Genomic DNA, 19,415 nt, shown 5'->3' with positions numbered 1-19,415 from the left:
CTGATAACCAAGCACAATCAGACAGAAATACACACAGACGCTGAAGTTTTGGTGCCAGAATTTCACCCTGGGTCTTTTCCCTTGCTCTCTAATATACTCTTTAGCTTTAAGGCACTCAACCTCTTCCTCTCACAGATTTGAATTAAGAGTAAAAGAACAGAGTAACAGACATTCATGCTATGGAATTCCATGGTGTAGTGGAGATATTGGAACACTGAATATTTTTGAAGAATTTAAAATTTCCTTTAAAAAATAATGCTTAGCCTGTCTACTTTTATTGTTTGGCGCTCATATACTATTGTGATGGCCACTCTAGAAGACAGACACAATGGATTTCAGATTGTGAACTGGTGCTGAAAGGTCTTCTAAGATACGTCTACACTGCATGAAAAAACCATGGCACCAAGTCTCAGAGCGCATATCCAATTGACTTGTGCTCCCAGGGCTCTGGCTGCTGATCTAAAAATTGCAGGGTAAATTATCCTACTTGGGCTGTACCTAGGCACTGAGACCCTCCCTCCCAGAAAGGTTTCAAGAGCCTGGACTCCAGACCTAATGAGAATGTCCACATTGATTTTTAGCCCTGCAGCCCAAGGCCCACAAGGCCAAGTCAATTGATTCAGGCTCGGAAACTTGGTGCTGCAAGCTGGTCTTTGCTGTGTACTCATACTTGAGTCTGAGCTTTTTGGCCTTTTAGTAGGAGTTTGGCAGTCAGGGTAAGAGAGGACATCTAATAAAACTGCAAGATATGGGTGAGGAGGAGGAGGAGAAAGGATGGTAATTTGGGGAAACTGGATGATATTAAAAATAAGTAGAAGATCTGGGTATAAAAGCAGATCTCTGTGATCCCTAACACCCCTTAAGCTTAGGGCTAGAAGAGGATTAAAAAAAGAGACAGACAGAAAGACAAGGCTGAGAGAAAAAAGTCAATATAGATCTTAATAATTTAGCCATGTTTACATATAGTATTTTGAGTGTTCCAGGGTTTAAAACCTCAAAGATAGGTCAAATAAAAAGGTCTTCAGAATCCACATCTACTTACAGTTATTAAAATTCCATCAGGATGCCACGTGCACATACCACTTAAAAACAAATCCAATTTGAAAATAAAATGAGGGATACAGGGTATTTTTTATGAGCAAGTCAGAACTGAGATGCCATCTAAGAACATCTTTCCAACCTCAAGATCACAAGTTTTACTCCCAATGTGATCAGTCTAGTGTAAATAACTATGGGAGACAAAATCTAGCATAGTTTCTGTCTCATACAGGTTACCTACTTAGAACATAGGGGAAAGTCTATGTTCCAGTGCTAAAGGCCCCAAAAAAGTGGGGCAGAAAAAAACCCTCAAATATATTACTCTTATATATTTACCTGTGCATCAGAAGCATATTTGAAGTCTTCTGGCCCTTTTGCTTCCTGGTTGCTGTTTTCTTCACTTTGATAAACTGCTAAAACAAAAAAGGAGAGTACTGAAATCAGGCAGGTTTAAATCACAATGATATAGACAGTAGCATGATCCAGGTTAGAAGGAACAGGAAAAGTCAGGAGAGCAGGGTTGTAATCCTAGCTTTCTCATTAAGTCAGAGAGATCTTGGACAAATCACTCTGTGTCTTATTTTTTCCAGCCTGTAAAATTTACATGAAAAGTACTAATTATTCATACTAATAAATAATAAATATTAATAAGTTGTTTTTGACAAAACGGTGGGTTTTAAGGAAATAAGAATCTTTTCTAGAAATGTTTCAGAGTAGCAGCCGTGTTAGACTGTATTTGCAAAAAATACAGGAGTACTTGTGGCACCTTAGAGACTAACAAATTTATTAGAGCATAAGCTTTCGCAGGCTACAGCTCACTTCATCGGATGCATTGAATGGAACATATAGTAAGAAGATATATATATATATACACACACACACACACACAAACAGATTGACAGAGTCAGAAGAGTACCCAGAAGTCACCTACTACAGGACAGGCCCAACAAAGAAAATAACAGAATGCCACTAGCCGTCACCTTCAGCCCCCAATTAAAACTCTCCAGCGCATCATCAAAGATCTACAACTTATCCTGAAAAACAATCCCTCACTCTCACAGTTCTTGGGAGACAGACCAGTCCTCGCTTACAGACAGCCCCCCAACCTGAAGCAAATACTCTCCAGCAACCACACAACAAAACACTAACCTAGGAACCTATCCTTGCAACAAAGTTCGATGCCAACTCTGTCCACATATTTATTCAAGTGACACCATCATAGGACCTAATCACATTAGCCACACCATCAGGGGCCTGTTCACCTGCACATCGACCAATGTGATATATGCCATCATGTGCCAGCAATGCTCCTCTGCCACGTACATTGACCAAACTGGACAGTATCTATGCAAAAGAATAAATGGACACAAATCTGACATCAGGAATCATAACATTCAAAAACCGGTAGGAGAACACTTCAACCTCTCTGGCCACTCAGTAAAAGACTTAAGGGTGGCAATTCTGCGACAGAAAAGTTTCAAAAACAGACTCCAACGAGAAACTGCTGAGCTTGAATTAATATGCAAAGTAGATACCATTAACTTGGGTTTGAATAGAGACTGGGAGTGGCTGGGTCATTACACATATTGAATCTATTTCCCCATGTTAAGGATCCTCACACCTTCTTGTCAACTGTCTAAATAGGCCATCTTGATTATCACTACAAAAGTTTTTTTTTCCTCCTGCTGATAATAGCTCATCTTAATCAATTAGCCTCTTACAGTTTATATGGCAAATTCCACCTTCTTCTTACTATATGTTCCATTCAATGCATCCGATGAAGTGGGCTGTAGCCCACGAAAGCTTATGCTCAAATAAATTTGTTAGTCTCTAACGTGCCACAAGTACTCCTGTTTTTCTTCTAGAAATAAAACTTAAGGCTTGGTAATTCATAAAGAACAACATTAAAAAATTAATGCCTTTGCTTTCATTAGATTGATGATGGTCAATTTTGACAGAATGAAGTAAGCAGACATATCGCTCACCTCACCTTTTGGAAAGTTCTATGTAAACAAAATGATCTCAATCTTCTAATACCAAAGAACACCACTTTCCATCAAAATCATCACAGAAATAATGGTTGCAGAGATAAGCATTTTGAAGGTTATGTTCCACTAGTTTTAGCTTAATTAACATTGTTAAACACCAGTAAATTGTGCCAGAAGAAAGCTGCAAGCCAATATTTTTGATTTAAGCAAAAACAAATTTACTAGGTTGAATGCAGTTCCTGGCCAATGGGAGCTGCGGAGTCAGCGCTCGGGCCGGGACAGCACGCACAGCCGCTTGCCACACCTCCACCTAGGAGCAGCTAGGACAAGTCACTGCTTGTAGGGAGCCGCCTGAAGTGAGCCCCCGCCCCGGATTCAGCACCTCAAGCTCCCTCCCACACCCAAACTCCCTCCCTCTTAGTTAACCAGCATTTTTCACTTACCAGCACCCCCCATTCCCTCAACATGCTGGATAAAACAGCTTTTACTGTATTTAACTCAAGGATATGCCTATACTTAAACTGCTACCACAGCACAGCTGCAGCTTCACCACTGTAGAGTGTCAGACACTCACTACAACAATGGGAGAGAGGTTCTCCTATGCCGCTGTAGTTAATCCACCTCCCCAAGAGGCAGTAGCTAGATCGATGGAAGAATTTTTTCATTGAGCTAGCACTGTCTACACTGGCGGTTAGGTCTGCTTAGCTACGTCACGCAGGGATGAGGATTTTTCATACCCATGGGTGACGTAGCTGGGCCGACCTAACTTTTTAGTGTAGACTTGGCCTTTAGGCCTGTCTTTACGTGGAGTTATTCAGGCCTTTGCTCCTAATGTAGACCTTTACTAGTAATGGAATACATCCAGTATATACCATACTTGCAAAGCACACCTAGCGTGCATGCAGCTTGTATGGACAAAATTGTACTTTGTACCAGAAAAATACGCCCACTCCCCCATGAGCAAACCAAGCTACACTAGTAAAAGCACAGTTTTGTTGGTATAACTGCATCTAAACTATGGACTTCTGACAGCCATAGCTACAAATCACACCTCTTCACATCTCTGAGCCACAGAGCTATGCTGGCAAAAGTCTGTAGTGTAGATGTGGGCTCAGGAATAGGTATTCCAGAATAGTTTTTCTGGAATAATTCCATTTTCTTATTCTGAAATAAGAAAGCCTACACATGGAGTTACTCAGGACTAGCTGTTCTACTTTAAAGTCATGCCCTACCTGGTTTTGGAATAACTTCCTGTGTAAAAAGAAAAGGAGTACTTGTGGCACCTTAGAGACTAACCAATTTATTTAAGCATGAGCTTTCGTGAGCTACAGCTCACTTCATCGGATGCATGCCGTGGAAACTGTGTAAACAAGCCCTAAGTATGTGCAGCTCCTCAGCCCTTTAATTACAAGCTGAAAAAGCTCACAATCTAAATCCAATCCATTGGCCTCAATGATTGCTTACTGTAGGAAGTATACAGAATGAACTCTGTAAGTCTCTTCTTGAGGGCAGGAAGGGTAGGGGTCAAACAGCCCTCAGAAGAGGATAATGGTTTCAGCAAAAACAGTTTGGGTTATTTTACTGCACAAAGATACTCCTTGTATCCTCTCTCCCTGCTCCTTGCACACCCACAGAAGGACCTGCCACCATTTGCCCCTAAATCATTTATCTTGACCATGTATCTGGTGATGTCTTCCAAATAATCAGACAGGTGAACATATTTTTTTCAATGATGCTTACAAACACCTCAACATCAAAGTGTATAATTGGAGGGTTTAATCAACCCTTAACTACCTCTTCATGATTTGTTCATGAAAAAGTTACTTCATATTCCACCTATAAACATTTTAAAAACCAAGATCAGTCTCTTAGAAATATCACGGTATAACTCAGAAAATTTTGTGTATACAAATTAGTTCTCACACACACAGGAAAGAAGTTCACACAGACACACAGTGCTTCCGTGCTGATACAAGAACATCCCCTTGAACTCAAAACACATAAAACAAATCTATGGCTGTATAATGGTATAGGCTGGTACCCTAATGGGCTTTGTGTATGTCGCTGAATTTCAGTCATAAAATGAAAAAAAGTAGGCAATAATTTCGCCCTTTCATTAACTTTATGTAAAAATAAATAAATAAAAAGCGTTGACATTGAAAATTTAGCTGCAGCAAAAGTGACCAGAGGGTAAGGGTGGGATGGGAAAATACTTCCCAAGCAAATGTTGATTCTAGGACAGTTCCTGAAGTGTGACATGTACATAAAAATCTGCAAATTTGGGAACCAGGCCAAGCACTTCCTTCTATGCCAGTATAAACTGTGCTTCTCTCTTCACAATACACGTAGTCCAGATCAGAGGAAAAGCTCTCTTATAAAATAGTAATAAGAATGAAGGACAACATGGTTTATTAAATCCATACGTATCTGATTGCTACACAAACAATATCAAAGGTTTGCAACTAGAGGCAGAAAAACCCGCAAACGAATGTACAGTAACCAATCCCTTTCTACCTACAGCTTTTCCCTTCTTTTAACCTACAGGAAAGGTCACCGTGAATGAAAAAGTGAAGATGTTAAATGACCATTAGCTTGCTAAAGTGCAGTTCAAAAGTAGCTATTTGCAAATGAGTTTAAGGAGTTCAGAATGTTGACTTTAATGGTCACTTAAAGATCACCAGACCATGGCTTGATTTAATTTCCTTGCTCCCCTGTGGACTACAGCAGGGACCTTTCTAATAGTGGGAGTAGAGAATTCTTCTAGGAGAGACAGTGGGTATTTATATGCAAAGGGGATCATCATTCTTGCTAAGTAAGGTTTACTTAATTTCTTTTGGTTATTTTAGAAAGAAATAACTTACTTCAACCTTAATGGAATATGCACTTAGATGCACAATAATCATGTATCATTCATATGGCTGAAATTAAGGTTGGGTCAGCACTTGCATTTTAAATCCCTGTCTTCCAAGGGTCTACCAATCATCCAGAGAAGTCAGTTCTGGGTTGACACTTGGCATATAAATTATCAGCCCAGAAAGGATTTTCTCGTTTGTTTTTTGTTCATTTTTTTCAATTAATTGTTTGATTTTTAGCCAGAGGCATTAGGAAAAGTAATAGTTTGCTATTTTTTGTTTCTACAGACTTCAAAACACAATTGCTGTAACATGTATTCTCGGTTAGAGATGAGCCAAAGTAAGAATCATCTCTTAGTCAGGGGATCCAGAATGGGGGCGGGGGCAGAGGGCCATGGCCACATCACTTTTAAAAATGGGAGAGTTATGTCTTCCCACTTTTTATGGGCTGTAACGGCGAGCAAAGGGGGTGGGGGAAGGGAGCGGAGAGGAGCGGGCAGGGTCTTGGGAAGAGGTGGGGCAGCGCAAGGGTGGGGAGAAGGGGTCACATAAGGGCAGGGCCATGGTTCGGGCACCAGTGGGGCCCCACACACATTTTTTAGGAAGCTTCTGCCACTCCTGATATCAGTCAACCTGTCTCATCTGTCCCCACACTCAGTTTTCTCCCCTGAGACATACAAACATTGGCAGTTTAGATCTACTTGAAGTGGCATTTACACTGCCCCTAATTTTTCAAAACATTGTATGCAGTGTTGTTGTAGATGTGTCTGACCCAGGATATTGGAGAGAGACAAGATGAGTGAAATCATATCTTTTATTGTACCAACTTCTGTTGTCTCTCTCACCAACAGAAGTTTGTCCAATAAAAGATCTTACTTCACCCATCTTGTCTCCTTAATTTTTCAAAAGCAAAAAACTCTGGCCAATAAGGTTTGCAAAGCTAAGACTATCCTGAATTTTTTTTTCAACCATGCCTGTCCCTGTATTCCAACAAAGATATTCCCTAAGAGAGAATAAGGCATCCTGTGTGCCAACACCACCATTAGTGCTCCCTAATTTCTGTTGTTCCTGCTGTTTCACTTTCGTTAAAAGTTTGATACATTGGACCATTATAAGAATCTCAGTTGTGAATGGCTGGCAGCGGAGGATCAAATTTTCAGCTGACATCAAACCAGACTTTACCAGACTTCCAAGTTCTGTGCATGCAAAAATCTGCTTTTTACAAGCGCAAACTGTTAGATATCTAACTATCTGATCTGTGCATTCCAATGACTGTAGGCACGCACAAATGTGGGTTCGCAAAAAGAAACGGAGTACTTGTGGCACCTTAGAGACTAACCAATTTATCTGAGCATAAGCTTTCGTGAGCAACAGCTCACTTCATTGGATGCACACAGTGTGCATCCGATGAAGTGAGCTGTAGCTCACGAAAGCTTATGCTCAAATAAATTGGTTAGTCTCTAAGGTGCCACAAGTACTCCTTTTCTTTTTGCGAGTACAGACTAACATGGCTGTTACTCTGAAATGTGGGTTCATTACACATTGATGGTGGAACACAAAAAATTGCAGCCACAATTTCAGAGGACACACTTAAAAATTTGGACCTGAAAGCAAATGGGTTACTCCATAAGAAGCATGACTTAATATCTTCTGTCCTTCCAAAATTGTCAGCAAGAGCTGCTGAGTACTCATTGTGATGGTACCCAGGACAGAGAGTCACCTTATTACCTCTCACAACAACTTCCAGCTTGAGAGAGATTTGCTTGTGCTTAATGGGTGTCAGCTCCCTAACATCATCAGCCTGTGAGTCACCCAAGCACTTTCCTCTGACCTATGCCAGGCCTTACCTTACCATGCAGATTAACAATAGGTGTACTCCAGTCCTTGAGTCTCTTTGAAGTATTCCCCTGTAGGATCTAGCTCCTTATCCACTGAAGATATGAGGTCTGTTGCCCCAACAGAACAGCATACAGACCACCTTGTACGAGCTCATAGAATATTAGGGTGGGAAGAGACCTCAGGAGGTCATCTAGTCCAACCCCCTGCTCAAAGCAGGACCAACACCAACTAAATCATCCCAGCCAGGGCTTTGTCAAGCCGGTCCTTAAAAACCTCTAAGGATGGAGATTTGACCACTCCCCTAGGTAACCCATTCCAGTGCTTCACCACCCTCCTAGTGAAATAGCGTTTCCTAATATCCCCAGTGTTAACTCTGGATCAGCCCCTAGCTCAATACCATGGCACTGAGATATATTTATACTGAAAACAACAATAAGTTTATTATCAAAGATTCAAGAAATAGTGAGTAAGGATAATGGAAACAAAGGGTTACATACAAAACAAAATCATAACATGCTTTCTAGGAAGATTAAACTATTATGCTAACCTCCTGTGTATTGAAGTTTCTCTCACTCAAAGCTTTTTGCAGCATTTTCAACTAAGGCTGGTTGTGATCCCATTTTCATGAAAGTAATTGCACTACTCATTTACTTCACAGGCTCAAGATACAGGGGTGTCTTCCTTGCCTCCTTCTTATAACCCCCAAAGTTCGTTGACCATACCTGGAGTTAGGATATCTCCAGTGGTTTATTCTCTGGTATGCTGCCTCCCTGTTGATTTCACATCCCAGTGTTAACTTCATATGTAAATTACTCTCCATCGTGTTGGCTTAAAATTCTTAATTTACATGTCAACAGAGACAGGCAAAAAAAATTCTTTTATATGACAGAAAACCTGTTTGTCATCTCTATCTTGATACAGACTTTAGCGCATATTTTCAGTATGCATACATAAACATAACTTCTTACATAGTATCTGTACATATATTTCACAATGATGTTAATGACCATTGTGATCCTGGCTTTCATTTAAGACCTGACATGACATTCTTTGATGAATCAGAATGTACATACTACAGCCAGGATATTCTTGTAAACCCACTGGTATTGAGGGTTTCATGGGTCATGCTAACATCTTAATGGATAGTGTTCACATAGATGGCTGCCCTCACTGTAAGGGCATAAAAACATAAGTTAGGTGTTTTACTGCTTTTAAAACTGAAATTAATATGGACTACAACTTTGGAGGAAAACAAATTTTAAAATGTCAGAGCTGCCCCTTTTAAAAAGTAGATATGACTCATGCAGAACAGTGTTTTTTATTAATAATATGCAAGTGAATTTTTAACATCAAACATTTGTGCACATGACATAGCAACTCCAAGTTACCATTTGGTCAATAATTTATATTTTAAACACATCCATTAGTACATGTTATCACAGCTTCTCAGCACTCCAGACTATCTGGTTTCCAGACTGTTATTTCGTTGTTGGGAGAAAAACGGCTTTAAGTCACCTGTTGTTTCCCTTGATCCTGGTGCCAATTCGCACAAGGCTAGACCCATAGCATGAGCTGGAACAGCCTTGAGATTGCTATAATTTAAACTAGCCATACACAGCTAGAGATTACTGGGGCACAGACATACCCTGGACACATTCTCCTCTTCGCACGACACAGTCTGCACCAGCAGCCAAGAAGGAGCATAGTCTAGGAACTGCTACACCAGTTGAGGAAAGCTCCAATGGGAGGGGAATCCTCTAATGGTAGGATGAACTGGAATTAGGGTTGCTTGTATTACCAAAACAGTGCAAAAGTAGACAAGACACGCTGGAAGATTTAAGCAACTGAGAAAGGGTTGGATGATTTGCACAATTCCAGATGTTAAGTAGAATTAGGGGTATTTAATTTTAAAATACACAGACAATACAAAAGGATGGAAGGATGGATAGACAAGCACAGAATAAAAATATATACAGTTTCATTTTTAATATTCAGTTTTATTTAAACAATGGCAACTCTTTTCTGGGCATAATCATCTTTCCATGTACAGAGTGGAAAGAACCGTGGAAATCTCCAAGTGTGGAGCAATCCATGGAACCCATAGCATTCAGCTCTTCCCAGGGGTTTTGCTGTATTGTGCTGCAACCCAGCTAGCTTTCTTTTTTAATAAAAGAAGTTTCTAACTGCAACCAGTTCCCTTCTGGATTTCAAAGATAACCTTCACAACACAAACCAATGCAATATCGTCATACTAATTCAGTAGCCAGCCAGCCTGGAACAATAACACCAGAAGAGGTGTGAATTTCCTCCATTTGGCTTAGTAGGGTATTAAGTTTGATGGCTAATTATTTAAATGTTTACACATAACTGCCATCACCGTTACTATGCAGCTCAGAATATTTGGCATTTTTCTTAAATCCTCAGTTCCCAGAGACAAACAATGATGGGGATATCTCATCTTTCATTATAAAAAAGAAGAAAAATTTCTAGCTCTCATGTTTGCAGAGAAAAGCTTGAAAATGTAACGTAAGTGCACTATAGAGGCTCAAAAATCAAAACCCACATTTATTTTTAGAAATCTCATGATTTTTAAGACAATTTCATGGTTTTGGGGGGCCTGACTCATGATTATGAAGTTTGAGATTGTGATATTGCTTGTTAATCTTTGGGTATGCTGCAAGGCCCATCTATTTACCCCAGGCATTTGTGGAGGGGACAACTGAGCTCTAGAGTGGCTTGGTTGCTATGACAACTGTGAATGATCTGACTATATTATAATGGCTGCTGATGAATATTAATATTCCAGATGGGGATAATGAGAGAGTCCATATTAACATTATTGTGGGAACTAAAGGCCAGATCCTCCAGTCTAGGTGAGCCATGCTTGGTGACAGACTAGGGCTGAGGGAGAAAAAATGGGGGGAAGAGAAGGAGCAAAGGTGGATTTAACCTTTTTCAGCCCTCAGATCTTGGGACTGATCTTAGCCAGTCCAAGCTCCCTCCTGCTTGTATCTTCCCAGCTGTACATATAGATATGAAGGGGAAAAAAATGGCTGAACACCATGAAAATCCAAGAAGCTGTAATACAAGATACTGTCATAATCCCAGAGGAAAAAAACCTCTTGAAAACAGAATTTGGCCAATTCTTCATTCACAGTAAATCTGATCTTTTCCCAGGAATTATTGTAAATATGCAGCTTGGAAAACTCATGGTTGACATGGTTCTTTTCAGAAACAATACTGAAATTGCCTTTAAGCCTCTTCACTCTTCCCTGCTATTTATGCATGTACATATGCAAATTACTGTAGTCAATTTCCCTCCACCAAGAACCAGACATAGCTCCGAAACAGTTGGCAGGCCCTTGGGAAAGTGTTGCCCAGACAGCTGTGCAATCAGCTGAGTAAATCAGCTAATTAAAAAAAAAACAAAGAGATACATAAAAATTATTAAAGAAAGAAAGAATCCTGCTTAGAGCATCATTTGATAACTTTGTATCTAGGAATGCTCAGCAGGCACCAGATAGGATAGATGTGTTTGTAAACTGTGGATTGAACTGCTGCACTGATAACAATGATGTTAGTTCCTCCCAAACAGCATTCTAATATGCTCTTAATATTTATGGTTTGTAATTTAAATCAATTTAACCATAAATTACTCCAGCCTTTTGTTTGTTTTAAAATGACATGGCCATGAAATGTAATGTTGATTTCATATCTCTGGTGTGCAAATGGTCATTAACTTTTGTTTGACCTTAGGTGTAGAACTAATATTAAATTTGCACAGAAGGTTACTCAGTATGGTGGTCTAGTTTCCACAAAGAAAATAGTTCCCAAGGGTCTTAATGCTGGAAACCATTTCTCAGATCTCAAATAGGAAACAGGACCTCTCCCCACAAAACGCAATAATATTTCCTCTTATTCTGCAGAGTTTTATCAAGGAGCAGCAGATAATAGCTATGGTAGGACTCTGAAATCTAAACAGAGCAAAACCAATGTCAGTAAAAGAGCAGACTGACGCAATTAAAAAATGTAGACTTGGTCTGTCTGACACCACATTACAGACAGAAAGGTTAATTTGTGTTCAGTTCCTCTCCACTGTAACTGAATGACCTCAACAGGAACAATATCTCAGCTTAAATAATTGTCAAACACAGGAATGCTAGTATCATAGGACCATTGTTATTTCAACAGTATAATAATATCCAGTATACTAAATGATGTTCTGGAATTCATTCATATTAGAGAAATGTCTTCATTATGATTTTCACATGTATTGTATATCTAAGTTTTGTTTACCAATACTTGCTGACTGTCCAGTCTCAGCTTAATTCTGTGGTGAATTACTTACCATTTGCTCCACATCTGACTGCCCAAATTCCACATAACATGATTGGTTTCAGAGTAGCCGCCGTGTTAGTCTGTATTCGCAAAAAGAAAAGGAGTACTTGTGGCACCTTAGAGACTAACCAATTTGAGAGCTGTAGCTCACGAAAGCTTATGCTCAAATAAATTGGTTAGTCTCTAAGGTGCCACAAGTACTCCTTTTCTTTTTACATAATATGACTGTGCTCTACAAGGACTTCATTTGAGAAACATACCTCTGACTAAACAAGCTTGGCATTTTATGCTTATTTTGTAATACAGACTCAGCTATTATTGATCCATTTGGAATTTGTAAGTCTGATTCTTCATTGCCTTGCACCTTGTGTAGTCATTTGCTACACTGCAAAGTGAGTGTAAATTGCTCCCTATGCACAAGTGTAAGATTTGCACAAATATAAGATTTTACCTATTTCACTCAAGAAGCAAAAGCAGTGGAGAATCAGGTGCAATAACTTTAAATAATCCCACTCTCTTATAACTAAATAATTTTTGCAGTAATGGGAGAGTCAGGGAAAATTCCTGTGTGTCCATATGCTCTAAACATACGCATCTAGCCAGTACTATTAACCTCTCATTCTCCTGAGCATTACATTTAAACCCAGAGAACTCTGAACTGCACTGAATGCTACTGTATCTTTAAAAAATAGTGTCACCTGACAACTACTGGAGCAGAATGCATTTTAGCAAAACTGTGGAAAGGTGGGGGAGAGACCATTAACTACTGGTCACAGACATGCCAAAGCCACGAAAAAAATGCAGAAATTGGGCTCGTTTTTGGCTTAATTGGATTGTGAGTTGCTTGTTGGCTAGTTTGTGGCTTGTTGCTTCTTTTTTTAAAATCAGCTCCCGGCAAGCAGGAGCAAGGGGATGGAGAGAGTCAGGGGTGCTCAGCGGGCCCACCACAGTCCCAGGCTGCACGGCGGGGGGAATCTAGTCAGTGTTGGGGTTCTTAGGGATTGGCTTGTTTTGGCCTTCCTTTGAAATGGGATTAGCTTGATTTTTGGCTTATTGTGAAAATCGGGGTGATTATCTACCACGTGAAAGTTGGCAACTGTGGATGGACATCTGATATCTGCTAGCAAGCAGAGAGAGAGAATGACACATGGAAATGTTAGAACAAGAGATTGAGCAGACTATAACACGGAGTGGGCAAACTTTTTGGCCAAAGGGCCACATCTGGGTGGGGAAATAGCATGCATGGCCATGAATATAGGGCAGGGGCTGGGGTGCAGGAGGAAGTGCAGGGTGTGGGAGGGGAGTGCAGTGTGCAGGAAGGAGCTCAGGGCAAGGGGTTGAGGTGCAGGGAGGAGTGTGGGAGGGGGCTCAGGGCAGGGGGTTGGGGTGTGGGGTACAGACTCCGGCCCGGTACTACTTACCTTGAGCAGCTCCGGGGTGGCAGCAGTGTGCAGCGGGGCTAAGGCAGGCTCCCTTCCTGCCCTGGCCCCATGCCCCTCCCGGAAGCGGCTGGCACCACGTCCCTGCGGCCCCTGCAGGAGGGAGGGCAGATGGCTCCATGCACTGCCCTCGCCTGCGGGTACCTCGCCTGAAGCTCCCATTGGCCGCGGTTCCCCATTCCCGGCAATGGGAGCTGCAGGAGGAGGTGCCTGCAGGCGGGGGCAGCGCACAGAGCCCTCTGCCCTTCCTCCCCCAGGGGCCACAGGGACACTATGCCGGCCGCTTCCAGAATCGGTGCGGGACCCACGGCGCCACGAGGGTGGCGATCCCACGGGCCGGATCCAAAGCCCTGACAGGCCAGATCCAGCCCATGGGCCGTAGTTTGCCCACCTCTGCTGTAACAACTGGTGTGAGGTGAAATACTGCTTCTATTTCACATAAAGCATTCTGCATGCTCAGTCTGAAAACGAAACAAAGAGGATTCTGAGTGTTTGGAGAAGAGAGTCTGTGGGTTCCCCCCCCCCATATGTTTATTTGAGCGAATGCAAACAAAACATCCACCCAATAACCTCTTTTTGGACCAACACTGACTATATTTTAGTTCACAGTCAATGAATTTAAGGCTAGAAGGAACCACACAAATCATACAGTCTGACCTCCTGAATATCACAGGCCACCAAGGGCAGCCAGCACCCACATACTAAACCATATAACTGAAATTAGACCAAGGTATTACAACCCTCAGGAAACTAAACTATTATGTGCCATAGGAAAAGAATAGGAAGAATTGAGGTGCACCAGTGCCCGAAGACCCTGCAATGGTAAGAAATTGATCAAGATGAACCTGGCAAGCGAGCCGTGCCTCACACTGCAGAGGAAGATAAGAACTCCCCAAGGTCATGACCAGTCTGACCTGGGGCAAAATTCCTTCCCAGCCCCACATATGGTGATCAGTTAGACTCTGAGCATGTGATCAAGAACATCCAGTTGAGCACCTGAGAGAAAGAGTGCTCAGTTCCACCTCAGAACATTGGCCTGCCCCGTCCAATGCCCCATCTCCAGCTGTTGCCATCTCTGATGCTTCCGAGGAAGGAGATCAAAAAAACCCCATAAAACAAACACACTCCTAACACAAAATACTTTGGGGGAAAAGATTTCTACCCCTGCAGGTGACTGTCTGAAGCCTTGAAACATGAGATACAGTTCACTGTTGCCCACTCTGTGATGCTATGTATGAAACATGTGTCATCCACATAATCTTGTTGCAATATTAAATTCTTATGCACAAATTCCTTATAAAATGTGCCAAAATATTTATCCCAAGAGTTTCAAATTAACTTGAAAATCAAACAAAACAGGACCAAATTCTTCCTTGGTGTAACTCCGCAGATTTTACTGAACTTACTAGAGTATGTTCTTTTGACTATGACTTTTTTAATACCCCAGAATTGTGTGTGATTTACATACCGTTAAATATACATAGGAGAAAAAAGGGTGCAGCTTTGTTGTTTCAGTGTATGATAAATCTATCACGTGTTACCCAATGGATCTTTGAGCTCACAGCACAGCTAAGGGTTGGAGTAATGCAGATGCAGAGTATTAAGGATATTAAGACACTGATAGGAAGGAACACTTCATGTAAGCTTAACTGGATGATACAAAGAGCTGCATTCTTTGGTACTAAAGGGAGCCATGTCCAAACTTTGTGAACCAAAGGCAGGTCTACTGCAGTGAATGACCTTTCCAGAATCATGCAGGAGCTTGGGTCAATCTAGTGCGTGTTCCGTCAACTACACAAACAACTTTGGTGGCTTGAAAAGGCCATTTCAGACAAGCCAATGTGTCTGCCCTTTACTTCAGGACATGAAATTGTTTCAAGTACAATATTGCTGATTGTGTTTTTAGCTGCACCTTTTATTTAGAGCTACAATGCAGCAAAGCTTTTGAGAAAGACCTGCAGATTTTGCTATTTTTTCCAGTTATGATTCCATAACCATCAGAGTGGAACACTAGATGGGTGAAGGGGAGCTTAAGATGACACTACCAGTGCCTACCTAAGGTGGGGCACTCCTAAGTCATTGTTTTGAAATGGTGCTGAATGTTACCTGAAGCGAACATTTTTATGAGAATCCTGTCTTATCCCACACACACTTCTAAATTTGACCCTCGTATTTAAGAACTGAACATCTGAAGGAATTGAAAGGTGGAGTGAAATAAGGTCCTGACTAAAGAATATATAAGTCAGTCCACTGAAAAGACTCCTTAAAAAAACCCACAAAAGGCAGTAAGGTTTTATAGATATCAAGGTCACAAGTTTAACCTTTTCTCATCTGTTCAAACTTTTCCAGTTTTCTCCACAGGGCAATAAGTACACCATACTTACCGTATGTCACTACTATTTTGTTCCATAAAGTGGAATAAATTTTTTCAATCCTCACAGACTTTCAGCTACATAAAAAAGCCAAAATGAACCAGGTTAATTTCACACTGCAGGTTTTGCATCTGTCTTCAGCTTTTAATGTACCGTGGCTTGCAAGAGTATAAATTCAAAAGGAATTTAAAGTGTTCCAAGGCTAAGCACATACACTGAAGTTTTCCATATTCTATGCATTGATCTTTGGTCACCGATTTTGGTCAATATCCTGTACCTCATTTTGAAATTTAGATAGGTGAAAATCTACTTGAAATTGATGATTTTTGTGTCCTTTACAATGCTGACCTTACAATCAGTGTTTAACAAGTAAATACAAAAATTACATATTACAGATTATTTACATAACACCATTATGTTCTTATGACAAATGAAAATTCTCTTAAAAACTATTCAGTTAAGAGACTGTTTCCTTCAATTTTTGGAAAAACAGCACATTATGGGAGCTACCAGCAACAAACAATATTCTAAATAAATTGATAATTCAAAACACCAACATTCCTGTAATTTAAGGCTGAGAAAGGTCCTGCCTCTTTTACTGATTCCCTAAGAAGACTCCAGTCTCTCCAAGGAAAACAAGACTTAATTCATCTAACTATTTCTAAGGTTAATAGACAGGAACAGCAGCAATTTTCATGCATGCTTTATATACCACAAAGAAGAGCACAAAACCATTTTTCTCCCTTGCAAGGCTCCTTTACAATGAGTTTTAATCTAATCAAATAAAACTGTAACAATGGTGTCTGGGCACTGCAATGTTGCTGAGATATTCAGTTGCTACGAGTGGTGAAATTTAGTCTTCCTTTTTTGGTTTCAAAGATACTGGCTTAAAACAGTGTGTGTGCAGAATTCCAAAATATCTATCTTCTTGTACCATGTCAATCACAAGGATATCTGAGCAACATACATATATTGACATGAATGTCACAATAAATGTCTCTCTCATTTTCTTTCCCTTGCTTTGAAAGGAGTGGTGTTTTTTGTTTGGGTTTTCCATTTTTGCTTCTACCATTTGTGAATTGCCCCCTAGTTTTGTCCCTTTCCTCGAGTAATTTATTGGAAGACCATAATCCTTTTCTCAACGCCCTAATAGATTGATTTATTTACTGGTAACACACATTCCCCATCAAGTATGGTCTGGTATTGACAAGAACATGGTGCCTCTTTCCACCATGGGTATAAGATACGAAATAGTCATAATTACCTCTTTTCATATGTTGATGAAACCTCTTCTACCATGAGCATGTACCACGGCCAAATCTTATTTAATTTTTAAAACAAAACAAAACACAACCAGAAAAAGAGTGGAGTTCTGATAAATACACACATTTCCTCTAGGCACCCAGAGTTAATATTCCCCCTGCCCAAGCACAGCAAATATTATTTACCTTTCTGTAAAGCAGGCTACAATGTTTGCATGAAGAGTGCTGTATAAAAGCAGACAATGTGACCAAGTGATTATTGCTATCAGTATCATAGAAAAACAACATCAGAGTACAAATCAGCCAGTTTTGCCAGCATAATTAAACCACTGTGTGGGCACTTCCACAAATTAAAATCACTCAGGGCCAAATTCCACAGTCCTTTAATCAAGCAAAATACCCATTTTTTGCCCTAAACAAAAGTGCTAACCAAAGCTCAAGAGGAAATGTTTAGGGATATGCAATAAAAAATACAATCAACACATGGGCTTCTGCAAAACATCCGTGTCTTGAGGGGTTCAAATCTGTAAGAATCTTTTAAACAGATCTCTACAAAGAGAAGCAGATTCCTTCATGTGTTCAAGTTCCAGTCAGTACATAAGGAAGCCATACTGCACCAGCCCTGATTTGAAGTAGAGTAGCCACACGGCTGCTCTCCCTTACATTAGTGGCACATGCTCTCCCTACGGATAAGCCCTGTCTCACATCAACATGCCACCTACATCAGGATGGGAGTGAGGATAGTTAATTCAGGAGCCAACTCCACTGGTTTTATGCCAAAAGAGAATTTGCACACAAATCTTCTTTGTCTGACAGTTGGTGGTTTATTTCCTGTAAACATGGTATTTTGAACATGGTTGGAAAACTATATGATGGAAAGATGTGGGGCTTTCAGATCTTAACATACTGTAAGAAGCTCTCTCTCGGAATACTCCAAGCTTTATCAGGCAAGACACACTGAGAAAGCAATAAAGCTTATCAATATAAACTAACAGTCAAGACTAGAGCTAATGGCTGTGACCTTAACCATCAGCAATAAAGTAAATAAGAGTAAACAGCTATCCTAACTCACTCTTCCCCTAAAACAATAAGAATGTTAACTTAATTTACACCTTACTATAATGCCTGACCCTGCAATACCTCTCCATACACTACTCCAACATAAGGCATTAAGAAATGCAAATACAATGTTACTGTTTAAAAACAAAAACAAGCATGCACTAGTTAAACGGACCATAGGAGTAGCTTTTTGCAAATTTGAGCTGCCATACCAAATTCTTAAAATAATGCATTAGAAAGGCCTTGCCTACCCTTGAAAGTTCTACCAGTATTACTATTTCATTTAGGGGTAGGGTTGCCAGACATCCGGTTTGAATGGAATGCCCGGGAAAAGGGACTCGGTCAAAAAGGTAGGCTCCCTGCCTGCCCTAGCTCCGAGCAACTCCCGGAAGCAGCCGCCAGGTCCTTGCAGCCCTAGGCGCATGGCCAGTCAGGGAGGCTCCGCACACTGCCATCGCCCCAAATGCAGCTCCCATTGGTCAGGAACCGCAACCAATGGGAGCTGGGGGGTGGTGCCTGTGAGTGCGAGGGCAGCACACAGAGCCTCCCTGGCCACCCATGCGCCACGGGACTGCAGAGACCTGGGGGCTGCTTCCCCACACCCCGAACCTCCTGCCCCAGCCCGGAGTCCCCTCCCACACCCAAACTCCCTCCCAGAACCTGCGCACTCCCAACACCTTGCCCCAACCCTGAGCCCCCTTCTGCACCCCAACCCCCTTATCCCCAACCCCACCCTAGAGCCCACCCCCCCACACACACCCTGCCCCAGATCAGAGCCCCCTCCTTCACCCCAACCCTTCATCCCCAGCCCTAACCCAAAGCCCACTCCACCAGCCAGAGTCCTCACCCCTGCCCCAGCCTGGTGCCCTCTCCTGAGTCCCTCATTTCTGGCCCCACCCCGAGCCCTTGCCTCTCCCCCCCCCGCACCTAAACCCTCTGCCCCAGCCTGGAGCCCTCTCCTGTACCCCAAACCCATGTCCCAGGCCAGTGAAAGTGAGTGAGGGTGGGGGAGAGCGAGCGAGCGACAGAGGGAGGGGAAATGGAGTGAGTGGGGATGGGGCCCCAGAAGCAGCAGGGAAGGGGCAGGGGAATTCGGTTTTGTGCCGTTAGAAAGTTGGCAACCCTATTTAGGGGTATGAATTTTTCTAAATGGTAAAATCCCTAGAGTATGGGTTGCACTACACCAGTGTAGTATAGACAAGTCCTAAGGCAACATGCTCTTGGTGGC

The 19,415-nt window shown here is 41.5% G+C and overlaps 1 protein-coding gene across 3 annotated transcripts in view; it reads right to left on the bottom strand.

Annotated features, from left to right (window-relative positions):
* Window positions 1-19,415, bottom strand: part of RAPGEF5 (Rap guanine nucleotide exchange factor 5) — a 219,318-nt gene that overhangs the window by 134,429 nt on the left and 65,474 nt on the right. For 2 of the 3 annotated variants that reach the window (XM_073333743.1, XM_073333740.2), the window contains exon 8: window positions 1,375-1,451. In XM_073333743.1, coding sequence (XP_073189844.1) covers window positions 1,375-1,451 — 77 coding nt within the window. The remainder of the gene's footprint in view (window positions 1-1,374; window positions 1,452-19,415) is intronic. The other variant, XM_073333742.2, reaches the window with a different exon arrangement.

The sequence above is a fragment of the Lepidochelys kempii genome, chromosome 2 (genome assembly GCF_965140285.1).
Source record: "Lepidochelys kempii isolate rLepKem1 chromosome 2, rLepKem1.hap1, whole genome shotgun sequence".
Classification (NCBI taxonomy): Eukaryota; Metazoa; Chordata; order Testudines; family Cheloniidae; genus Lepidochelys; species Lepidochelys kempii.
The sequence above is the reverse complement of the archived record's forward strand: the minus strand, read 5'-3'. Positions and strand labels throughout refer to the sequence as shown.